The following is a 13,000-nucleotide window of genomic DNA, read 5'->3' as shown; positions in this document are numbered from 1 at the left end:
TAGCGGACAAAAACACTATCCCCCAAGTGTTTTATGTCTAGTGTTTACATAAAACAGAATTAACTGTTAAGTTTATATAAATAAACTTTGGAGCGCGCCTCACTCTCATCACGTAATATTTCACGAAATTAAAATTTAAACATAAATATAAGTCGACTTGACATTTTGATGACTTGTTTACTGTAATCAGTTTTTAATGTCGCACGTTATAATAAAATGTTCAATATTTGAAATTAAATCAATTCTCTCTTATCTCTCAACATATTATATAAAATAAACATATAACATATAAACATTATATATATATATATTATTATTATAAAATATATATATAATTTTTACTTTAAACTTTCTTTCTCTCTTTATCGTGATTTATTCATCGCGACAGTTTCCCATATAAAGATTACATTTTTCAATCCCATTCGAAAAATTATATTTTCCCATATAAAAGATTATATCTTTTGTGTAGAGAAAAATGTGATTTTTCATACTATTCGTCATATATATATATATATATATATATATATATATATATATATATATATATATTGAAAAAGTGTATTAAATTTTCTACATCATTGAATTCACGAGACAATTTCATCGAAATCGGAAAGATGATTAGTTTTGCGCGCAGCTTCCATAGGGTTTATTCCATAGAATTATCAAAGGCAGTATTTTTTCGTTTGCGCGAATATATGAGATGCTATTGAAATTCCATTTTTGCTTTGTAAAATAAATGTACATATACACTTTCATCGCAATTCCAGTCGATCCATTGATGTGTAACTTCGCTCTTTTCATCTATTGCAAAATACAGATTTTATTCAATTTATAATCTAGATTGAGCAGAATGTTATTTATCCGCAGATTATCACAAAGTAAAAATCTACCTCCAATGGACGCGAATGTGAAATTGTCATTCAGAAATAATACAAACAGGCGGGACACCCTATACAACAATTCTATCAAAATGTTAACTTGGCCGCGTTGTTTCTTTTTTGTGTTTTTAATAGCAACAACTTATTACAATATCAAGCAAAAAAGTCGCGATAACTTTGTGTTGTGACATATTTCTTTTATGACAGCGGCGTGTTTGACAAGCCTCGACCTTTTCGATCACGTGTTTACTCCACTACGCTCGCGGCGTTCGATCGAATTATGCTTGCCGACACGCATCCGGAATCGACGACTGAAACGGATAGGAGGCCGATAGTACATGGCGTCGAGAGTGTTTTCGAGATAAGTTTGCGCGAAACCGCATGCGGACGGCGCGCACCAAGAAGAGGAAATGCTTTCGGTTTATTAGCATGCCGCGCAAGTTAAAGGACGAGTTGACGAGCCGCGTCGCGACGTGCCGAGTTTCCACTGAAAGCCAGATAATTGCATGTAGAAGCATCAACGACCGCGTCTGCAGCTCGCGTTAACGCTCTTGAAAGCGAAGTATTCTCGCTAACATTCATAATGAATTGCTCGATCCAACGTCGATCGTTTCGAACGATCGCTCTCTTATAGCGGAAGCATCACGCGCGATGATTTAACAAGATATTTAGCGAATAAAATAATACTTTACGAAGAGAGAAAGAGACGGTATTTTATATAATTTTTATTCATTAATATAATTTTCCATTTAAATCTAAATTTTCAATATTTCGACAAACTCATGTTTTTAAATAAAAGTACGCATATTTTTCATGTAATATCTAGTATAGCTTAATAAGAAACGAATTATTATTTAAATTATAATTTTGCAATATGAAGAATCGATTCGAGAGTTATTGAGGAACTTATACCTATATATTCCGATCGAGATTTGACAAATTGAGATATGGCGCTCTGCACCGGTAGTTCAATACATTTCTGTCGGACAGAAATCTAGATAGCGGCGGCCGCGCAGTAATTTGCACGGCTCCGACTTGTACCTTAGACAGTCAGCCGTCGAATGGAATCGTGCGGTCGCGCGGCAACGACCAACTTCCATTCGTCGTTAGGAAACTCGTGGCAAATTCGTGGCAGCCCGAAACCCGCTTAAATTGTGAAATTATTGCCGCCAAAGGTCATCACCGGCAATCCGGCTTTCGGAGGCAAATCGAAATTGGGGCGAAGCGTCGCGGTTTCAGATCATGTTATATTTAAATTAGCTATCGCAGGTAAAACTATCGAGTCTCTTCTCAGTAAAACCGTTTAACGATCTCCGTGTGAGAACGTATTTTACTTTATTTTAGCACCTTTTTGCGATCTTATCCTCGGCTCAATGATTTGAACGCGATAAATTATTGAATTTTTAAATTTTTGTCATTTGTTCTCCGCGATGGTTCTCTATTTTTTGACAATTATTTTTTTGTTTTTAATTTTAATTTATTTGTCTGACAACTTGCTTCTTATGAAATTATCGTTGCTTCTCTAATGTGATTCACAAACTTTGTCGACTCGAAATTTACGAAGTTAAATGCTTTACCTAAATCCTTTCGTTACGAAAATGCGGAATGTTTAGCTACTTATTTGGAATACTTGCTAAGTGTGTATAAAGTTCTATCAGAGTGGAAAATTTCGAGATTGAAAACTTTTCTTAAACAGATACAACATTTATAATCTGCTTATAACTTTATTCTTACGAGTCAATTTTAGTTTACAAGTATTTTATCATTCTCTTTACCAATTTATTATACTTATATTTCCAAAACGATTATTAATGTGTTTTTTTTTCTTCTTCAGTCTTTAGTTCATGATTTCGAGAAAAAAAAGAAATCTCTTTTAAATCAAGCGGAAAATCCGTTATTTAATCGGCTTATCTTTGGTCATTTAATATCACAACTAAATCTCTATCGAATCATCGCGAATGTTACAACATAAGACTTAATCCCAAATTCGCTTATCTCGGAATTAAACGACATTATTAAATTCAACGTATTACTTTACTCTCACATTTCCATTTATGCACACTACATGCGTATACATATACCATCATAGTTATAGCAACACGAAGCGCTACTTAAGCCGTCTCGACGCACGTATTTCTAGCACCCGGAGCGCCTTTACTGATCCCCGAAGAGTGTAGTGCCGAGAACAACAGCGTCACCGTTGCCTGGCAGCCGCCACCTGGACATGGAATTATAGGCTGCGCCGGACAGAGAGGCCCAGCTATCGAGGGATACCTCTTGGAGTTGGACGACGGCTGCGGCGGGGAGTTCAGGGTGAGTAAACACCCCCGGTGTCCGCAAGAAATTGTACTTTCCGCGTCTGTCGTAGGACTATGTCGGTGGCTATCGGAGACGCCCGGCTCGGATCTCTCGAAGCTTTTTCGAGATCTCGGCCCCCGCGCATTCCTCCATGACACTTTACTCGTTGGATCCCTCATCGCGTTTCTCGTTCGTTTCTCGTTTTTTTTCTTGTCGACGCGACGGACGTCCGGCTCCGGTGTTTCTTTCTTTGCCAAATGCTCTCTCCTTCGTGTCATCTCGATGACGGCGATACGGCTTTGTCCAACAATGGGACACTTTAACGTTCTCACGATATTTTTCGTAGAATTGTTTCGGCTCGGACAAGATGATACGAGGAGACTGACTGGCATTAAATAATATTTGACGTTTGTTATTTCTCTCATGGAAATTTTGAAAATGTCGTATCAGCTTTCTTATACAATGTGAGCGGTGAATATTTTTTATCAATTATAACTTCTTCTTTGGGCTTAATTTATTTTTTGCGAGATAAAATGACGAATTGATCCTTATCTGTTTGACATAGAAATTCGTGATGTAAATCGAATCTAATATAAAATACTGCGTTGAAATAAAACACTAATTTTATTGGAAGTGATGCTCCGAAAGTGTCCATCGGTTTCGCTTTCGAAAAGTTAGGACGGAGTTTCCTTGCACTCTGATGAAATAAAGTTACTCGTAGTGCAAAAATAGTAAAAAAGGCAAGATTGTACGTGGCAGGAAACTCGAAAAGATCGGTTGTACATGTTGAACTAAACGTGACGGTGTAAACCGAGAGAAAAGAGACGTAAGTTTTTTTTTTATGCGCGGTAAAATTCTACCTTTTCTACCGACTGTTCCTCTTAATTTTTTTAGAATGCATTTTAATTGCATTTAAATGCAAAATTAGCTACAAAACGGTAGCATTTTTTTCTCTCTAGAATAAATAAATTATTACATGTATTTTGATGGTCCTTGTATTTATCGATTGATATACTTTCGTTAAATGACTCGAAAATTTTTTTGACATTGTTTAACCTTGTGTTGTGTCAGAAAATTATTTATTATTACTTCCTTGAGTTGCGAAATATATGCGCGCACAATTTTATCGCTATCGTATAACAGCTTTGTCTCAAATTTTATTGCTACAATACGATGATTTATATTACACGTAATAACATCAAAATGTACTTCACGGACAGATTCCCGGACATTTAACAAAAGCAAAGAGCCCGAATGCATAAAATGCTATCTTTCAATTCACCCGGAAGATTAATATCGGTTTATATTATGTGACACTGAAACGCGGTGAGAGAGCAATCGGAAAAAAAAAAAAAAAACATCAACAGGATTATAAAATCCCTTTCGATGGAAATTTGCTTCGCGCGCCGCGAAACGAATATCAATGCTGATTGTCCGTAATGTCCGATTGTCCGTTTATGCCTTCTGTGGAGATTTTTGTTACGAGAATCGCGAATAAAGGACTTTCCTCGACCACTCGTTTGCAGTGCATTTCCGGTTTGGCGAGGGCCGAATTCGTCGTATTTATTCTCGGATCGGGCTTTGCTCGGCCGAACTCGAAACGCCGTCTTTCACGTTTTATTGATCGTAAACGCGGGTGGCAATGAGCACCTCTCCCCCTCCCCCTTTTCCTCCCCTCCGAAAAAAAAAACGTGATAACGATTACGGCTAATAATTCAGCCTAAATAGCGCGTCCGAGCCGCGGCATAAAAGTCGGGGATTAAAAGGCAGTCTCTCGCGGAGCGAAATTCATGGTGCAAAGTTTGAAAAATTTGGGAATTAGTGAAAGGCGAATGAAGGCAGTTTAACGCGCTACATTAACTCGTTACGCCCGCAGCATCCGCAGAACCGGGAGATAAAGATCTCCAATTGTCTGTATGATACGAAAAAAATTGTATGTAATTTATAACAATTAAAATTTTTTTTTCTCCTTAGCGTGTACAAGCAAGTATGTCTACTACAATCATATAGAAACGATTTATGAATTAGGGAGGATTTTTTTCGACTCGTAAATTAAGACTCGGCGATTCGAAAGCGTTAATTCGAAATCCGCAATTCCGCAAGATTCCGAGCTTACGCGTGAGAAATGAGCGAGCCTTTCGGGACGATGGCAATTATTAATTGCCGCGACGATATCGCTTCCTTCATTAGAAGTTTTTATCAAATGACGGCAGTTTGAACCGTCGAACTGCAACATAATCCACGATATTAATGTGAGGCACTCTACCGACGGACGTGGAGTTTTGTAGAGTTTTGTTTTCCGCTATCGCAGGAGAGGAAAAAGTTGGAACAAAGTGGAAAGGTCAATTGATATATTATAAAGATTAGTCTTTTTCATACGGAATTTTTCTTTTAATCGTGTTAGATTTTTAATTCTTACAAATATTTACGTAGATTTAAATAAAAGCGATTATACAATTAAAAAGAGAAAGAGAGCATATTTTTTTTTTTTTTTTATTTTACTAATATCAGGTTTAAATTTCATGTATAAATCTTCGCGATAGTTTCAGTCGAGCTAAATGACATTTATAATGTTGTAATATTAAAACAGTTTTATACTCGAGATTACATTAATTCTCCTCGCATTTCGCGAAGGTTTTATTCTTAGAAACGATCCGCGCGAAGGAACAAAACATCCAAATTCACAGCAAAATCGACGAGAATAGCACGTATAATTCACACACATATATGAATACCGTGCGTTCGCAACACAAACGTGCTCCAAGTTGGGCTTGTAAATCGCGCGTCTAAATTTTCATGCTTTGTTAATAATGCACCCGGCGGCGCGTTGCGATACCCGGTGCTCGTTAACGAACGTAGCGATACCGCGAATATAAATCGTCCTCGTTGTCGGCGCCCTCCCCCTCGTTCTTCCTCTGCCCATCCTTGCCCGACTCGTCGCCCGAGTTCTCTTGATGGCTATCGGTATCGCACGGCCACCCTCCTCTCCTCCTCCCCCTCCCCTCCCCTCCTCTCTATCTCCCATTCTTTTAATATTTAAATCGAGCGCGTTCGCGCCCGAGTACGACGGCCTCGGGTTTCCCGGTCTCTGGTTTCCATTTCCTCGTAGTTCACTTTACCGTCGTTCCTACGTTCCTTCGGGATCGTCCTTCAAACTTGCGGGAATCTTCTTTGACGGATAAGGAGTTCAGCGGCGGATTTACACTAATCTTCGGGATTAATTTCACCTTTATGTTCTATTTTTGTTGTTGTTTTATTTAAGAAAAATATGCAAGATATATAAGAGTCTGATTTTTATTTGTGTTTCGAGAAAAAATCGTAACTTTTAGCATGCCTTATACATTTTTTCAAATCTCAAATTTATTATATTTATTGTATCAAGGCATTATAATTACGCAATATTATAATGGAAATGCATAGTTAAATCTAATAATTTTTATAATTCTCTGTGTTTTTGTTATCATATTTTTTATATAAAATTCTGATATAAAAAGAAAGTTATATTGATCATGTTGGAAAAAAATAATAACTATTAAAAAAGAATTGTTTGAACCGTATATTTTACTATTGCATCGCAAAACTTTTATTTCGATGTAAATCTGATAATACATATCTCGCTTTGTTTATCTGCGACTCGATGTTGACATTTCTTTTAGGAAAGTTTGGATGACAGGTAAAGTCCCCGCTTATTCTTATTGATGATGCCATCTCAAGTACAAGTGTTTGTTTGCCATAGAATTTTATTTCAGTCGAGTTGAACATTTCGATCTTTTAACCATTATTTGTATGAAAGTCGGTCTCGATATCTTATCGTATTTCTAAATAAATTATTTGTTTCTATATACTTTTAAGAGTTTTTAATTCACTGTATTTTTTCTTATCACACTTAACATTATTTCATATACACATTTACGCGTAAAAATATTTTAATATTTTTTTTTACACTATATGTATATATATATTATATCTTGCGCGTTTTGACAAGTAAGGATTAATTACGAGTAATATTATTTTCAAAGAAATTAATTATATTCTGGCGAAAATATCGTTCTTTAACGTTGGGAATAAATTACTCGGATGCAGTTGCAAGCCGCAAATTCACGGATGTCCCGTTTGAAATCTGATTCGCAGGAGGTGTATTGCGGCCGCGAGACTATCTGCACTGTGGATGGGCTGCACTTCAACTCACTCTATAATGCCAGGGTGCGGGCCTTTAACAGCGCCGGCGAGGGCGAGTACTCGGAACTGATCGGTCTTCAAACCGCGGAGGGTGAGATTTTTCCTTTTTTTCTTTTTTCTTTTCACGGTTTCCTGGGCCGAGTGCGCGGAGGCCTCGGCTGGGGAACCGGCGGCGTCGGTGTCGCGAGGAAGACGAACGGTCGTAAGCGACGTCGATTTTCCAACCGCGCGTGTTCCTCTCTTTTTTTTTCTCCGCGGCACGATCGCGTGATAGATGAGATGGACGGTGGACGCACAGAAACGAACGCGATAGAATGTCCGCCTAGTGACGTTTGCGGAATAATGCGATCGACAATTACAAATGACTCCCATTTTTATTTTCGTATATATTTCGGATACGGATTCTCGAGAAATTTCGTCCGATTTTATTATTATTGGGTCATAAATATTTCTTAGCAAAATCCTTTAGCAAAAAATTAAATGTACTCTTATCGTCTAATCTTTAAACAACGAATCGATTAATAACGAATATTGAACATTTACTTGATATCCAGATTTTTGTTTGCATTTTTAGTATTTTTTTTATAAAGTCGGACTAGTTTTTTTAGGTCTATTTATAGCATATATTTCTCGAAATGAGATATTAATGAGATTGTAGGAGAAAAAATTGATCTTTTTTTTTCGTATTTCCGGATAGTGAATAACTTGTGATATTCGCTGGGTGAGAATTAAATATTAAATTTCGACAATTCCACGCGTCATAACAAATTCTATATAAAAATTTTAAATGATTTAACATATTGCGTGATGTAAGATATGTCTCCTCTTTCCACATTCAAGTTTCGCAATCGCGTCACGTCGAGAGACCTCTTCGACGTATCAAATTCTTAAATTATTTAGCGGCGTAGAAAATCCGGGTTTTTCCTCCCTCACATCGTTCCTCGTCTCCCATTAAGATTCCACAATCCCGTCACGTCGTTATTAACATCGAGTGCGGCGGCGGCGATGTCGAATTCCCAATAACCCGGCACTTCGATACCCAGCGCTCGTGTAACGCCAAGCGTGCAGTTCGTTAAGCACGCTTGCGGATCCGTATCCGCGGAATATTAATCGGAGCTACATCCTCTCTGGTCCTTCACAGTGGCGTGGTTTTCGTGGGCCACCGGCGCGGCCGGCATACCGCAGGAGGTGTCCATATCGGAGGACGCGATGAGCGCGTCCTGTGAGGGCTACGAGCATCGCGTCGTCCTCTCGAGCGTCGGCTTCTCGCGGGGCGTCCACTACTGGGAGCTGACTATCGATCGATATCACAGTGACACCGATCCGGCCTTCGGTATCGCCCGGGCCGACGTGTCGCGCGATCAGATGTTGGGTAAGTCTAACATTGTTACCCTCTCTCTCTCTCTCTCTCTCTTTTTCTTTCCCTCTCCTTTGCTTCTCTTTCTCTCCGCAAAAAGGAGAGGAAGGTCGTGTGGTTTATCCGGCACCGATGAAATATTCATGCGCCACCCGGTACACTCCGGTACAGATCCCTGATTTGTCCGGAAATTCGGAAGCGAGAGATGTATGTACCATGTTTTCCCTGTGTTTCTTTTTTCTGTATCTCTTTCTTCTTCTATCTCTTATATGTCGCTGTAGATAAAGGAAAACGACGGCTAAGAGATTCCGAAAGCGCGCGCGGTTGTGCAAGATACTAAAAGAGAAGGATACTTTAATTCTTAGACACGAGGAAAACAGGTCAACGCTCTTAGAACTGATGAAAATAAAAAAAACGCGTTTAACGTAATAAAAGTCGATGGAAATGAATAATAAAAATAGAAATTAGACAATGTCTCCCTCACACTGTCTTGCGATTTATACTCTATTAACGATATAAAATAAATAATATAATGATTTACTTTACCGATTTCAATTATTTAGAACGAATAAAAAAATATAATGTTATACGTATATTTATGAAATTAATATTATTGCTATAAAATTTAAATATTTAAATATCCTCAAACCATCATATTTTACTGCTCGCGCAACGCGAAAAATAATTTATATAAATATTTTCATTTAAAATATACTCGGCCGCACATTCTACTTCTAACATTCCTACATTTATTCTGTCAAATCCTCCTCCTTTCCTCGAAGCTGGAGATCGGCTCGCGCAATTTTGCGACTCGTCTGTTCGCAGGTAAGGACGACAAGGGCTGGAGCATGTACATAGATCGGCAACGATCGTGGTTCATGCACGGCGGCGGTCACGCGCAGCGCACTGAGGGAGGCGTTCAGCAAGGCTCGACCGTCGGTGTCCTCCTCGACCTGGACACCACACACACATTGCGCTTCTTCGTCAACGATCAGCCGCAGGGCGGCGTGGCGTTCCGCGATCTCTACGGCGTCTTCTATCCGGCGATAAGCCTTAATCGCGGCGTCACCGTAACCCTCCACACCGCCCTCGATGTACCGCGTCATTTGCTCGCGCTTCACGAGGAGTATGTTAGCGATATGGTTCAAAGCTAGGGGTATCTCAATGTCCTCAAGAAGGGCCTGTCGCAGGAGATGGGCTCGACCGTTTGCACCGGTGACAGGTGCAGGGACTTCGAGTCGGGCCAGCTGCTGGAGAAGATTGTCGAGGAGAGCAGCCCGGTCGATGTTAATTGATGAGTAGATCGCTCTGAGAATACCTAATATGATCGTTCGTAGTGTCTCGGTTTTCAATCATCTCGCTCGGTTCGATGGTGCCCGGAATCGCTTCGAAATGTCTTCACGATATTGAACTTTGACTTTTTCGCCGCAAATTATGCGGCAACACGAAAGTGGTTCGATTTTCTCGGGCCCGCAATATTCCCTCTGAATACTTTGCAATTATTCGAAAATGTATTTTGCGAGTACAGCGAGTACATTTTATCATATCCGATTTATTAGAAATATTACTTTTTCATCTTTTATGTGTACGGAAATAGATTGTCCCCGAGAGTGTTAAATCTAAATAAAATTTGCCTCGCGCTACTTGTCTGAATATAAGCGGGATCGAGAAATGACAATTCAACAGGTCCGGAAATTTCGATGAGAAGATTTCGGCGCGAACCATGAAATTTTTTAGATCCGGTTTGCTTGAGAAACTGAAACTTAGAATCGAGACTCTAATTGGAGTCGGGATTATTTTTCCCCCTTTCGTTCGCACGATCAATATAGTCTCACGAAATCAGAGACTATCGAGATAATATTTCAATCGAGACGCAGATATTGCAAATATACAAGACAGTATAAAATCATTTAAAGATTGAGAAATCACTTTATTTTGAAGACTTAATGAGACTGAAGTAATTAACGCACACATGTCACGTAATCCATAAATAATATCTCCCCCGTCAGGAGGTCAAGAGAGCCGAGATGAAGTTTCCTCCGTTCAAGATCAGTACACTTTCTATTTATAGCGCGCGCTATATAAAAGCGAAGCAAAGAAAATATTTTTTCCTACACGTTTCTTGAATAAGAACAGTTTCTTCGTTCGTCTCGGAAGATTACCTCGCCTCGGCGAAGACTTAACGCACTTCTCAGAGTTCGATGCTTCCGTAATCAGTCAAGTAACTCTCCGACTACAATCTAGGAACGCATGTACTGGTCGGAGAAATTACCGGATACTTAATCGAAACTGGAAGAGCCTTGACCCTTGGAAGCAAGGAAATGTCCATTAGTAAATAGCCAAGTATCGTCACCGACAAACTTCCGTCGAGGATCGTGCTCGAGTAAAAGCGATCGGTCGGTTCGAGAGATCGCATCGGGAGAGGCGAAGAGTCACTCCGAATAAGTGAGGAGTCTCTTTGCGAAATTTCGTCGATAGAGGAAGAAACGTGAGTATCTCGCTCACCAGCCCCTCACCAGCGGCGATTCTCTTGGAACTTCTTACTTCGGGGAGCAAAGTCGAGACTCTGGGGTGCCCAAAGAGCATCTTGAGGGCCGACAGAAGGCATCGAGAAGGCGTCGAGTAGTCTTCTCCGTAGCTTGCATCAAGTAACCAGTAAAGAAACTCGACGATCGATCCCACCGGCCGGCATCCGCCGCATTTTTTGTCGATCGCGTAATTAACTATTTCATCACCTGCCGTCGTACAGAACCTTGATAATGTTGATTATCTCTCGAAGAACTCATCATTCGTCTCGCGTGATCGACGTACGAGACGCAAAAGGTATAAGAAAATTTTTGTCAACAATTTTTTATATCTTTTATAATGAAATAATTTAATTTTACGAGGGGAAAATGCCACTTTTTCTATATTTTATATAAAGCAACATTTTGGATGTAAATATACAAGAAAGATAGCGCATTTTTTTTTATCTGCCAAATTGAATTGATCGAAACAGACTTTCAACTTAATTCGATGCTGAAACAATCGTGCGAAAATCACAAGCATGAACTTATGAACGAGCGCTGACGAGGCGCGATCGACGACCGAGGAGACGGAGGATAATCGACGTAGGTAAGATAATTATCCTACACTATATAGGATGAGGAATCGGGGCTCCTCCCTGAGGAACACGCTGACCGAACGGTTCCTTGTCCTGCTCGCGTGATCGACACGCAGAGATCGCCTATCACCCATTATCCATATCGACACACATATAGGTGTAATCGCGTTTTGTAGGTCGTTAAGCTCCATTAAAAGATAGTATAGATAGATAAGACGTATAAAGCACAGTGCCGCGGCTTTAGTGTACAATAACATACGAATCGAGTATACGTTTTCTAGTCTTCGATAGAGACCCCCTGATCAACATTTCTCTCCTCTCTGTTTATTCACCCTTATTCCATTGTCCTCTCTTCCCTTCCCTTCTTTTCTCCCCCGCATTCGCGTCTACGGTTTCGCGCTGGTCCTTTTTTACGACTTTGTATCTCAACGGTCAGCAGTATAGGACGCTCGATTTTCTTCGTTATATTTCGATGTATAACGATAACCCGGAAGCGTATATTTCGCGCCGGGCATTGCGTTAGCTGATGCGTGCGCGCGCGCGTCTATTGACGCCATATGTACATAAGTGTATATATACATATGACTATATCGATTGTACCGCCGATAAATTTGCCGATTGTACCATTTACGACTCTGTATCGGATCAATAAAACGCAACGAAAACGTCCGCACGAAGTGACATATCTGGGGTGATCCCTCGATTCCATCCGACCTCTTCAGTCTCCCTCGTTGGTGGATTAAGGTATATGGAGGTCCCCCTACATATTAGAGAGATATTACAGAGAACACAGAAAATTTCGAAAAGCATTTTGTGTATTATTTGTTTTTTAACATCATATATTATTAATATTGTTTTCATATATTAATAATATGTTTAATAATAATAATACATAACATTAATTAATAATATTAATTAATATATTAAGATTATTTTAATATATTATTAATACGAAGAAATAGTACAACACACATTTTCGATACGTTATACATTTAATTAATTAAAATATATAGTTTTTTCTCTAAGAAAATCGAGCTTTGAAATTTCGAGGGAGAGAGATGAAGAAATGCCGCGCGATGATGTCCATAATTCATCGCGGTGGTCCCCTGCCGCTTTTCCCCTTCTTTTCATCCCGTTTTTCGCCCATTTGATCCGAAACTTTCGCAACCTCTCTTCAGGAAGTTC

At 39.4% G+C, this 13,000-nt stretch overlaps 1 protein-coding gene across 3 annotated transcripts in view; it reads left to right on the top strand.

The window, feature by feature from the left end:
* The window catches only part of LOC126851029 (E3 ubiquitin-protein ligase TRIM9), an 86,223-nt gene extending 73,739 nt beyond the window's left edge, over nucleotides 1-12,484 (top strand). For 2 of the 3 annotated variants that reach the window (XM_050594583.1, XM_050594582.1), the window contains 4 exons: nucleotides 3,019-3,191; nucleotides 7,308-7,446; nucleotides 8,497-8,727; nucleotides 9,538-12,484. In XM_050594583.1, the coding sequence (XP_050450540.1) occupies nucleotides 3,019-3,191; nucleotides 7,308-7,446; nucleotides 8,497-8,727; nucleotides 9,538-9,866 (872 nt within the window). In that variant the 3' untranslated portion in view covers nucleotides 9,867-12,484. The remainder of the gene's footprint in view (nucleotides 1-3,018; nucleotides 3,192-7,307; nucleotides 7,447-8,496; nucleotides 8,728-9,537) is intronic. The other variant, XR_007687623.1, reaches the window with a different exon arrangement.
* Nucleotides 12,485-13,000: the final 516 nt, after the last annotated feature.

Source organism: Cataglyphis hispanica, chromosome 7 (assembly GCF_021464435.1).
Source record: "Cataglyphis hispanica isolate Lineage 1 chromosome 7, ULB_Chis1_1.0, whole genome shotgun sequence".
Lineage (NCBI taxonomy): Eukaryota > Metazoa > Arthropoda > Insecta > Hymenoptera > Formicidae > Cataglyphis > Cataglyphis hispanica.
This window is presented reverse-complemented; position numbering and strand designations above follow the sequence as displayed.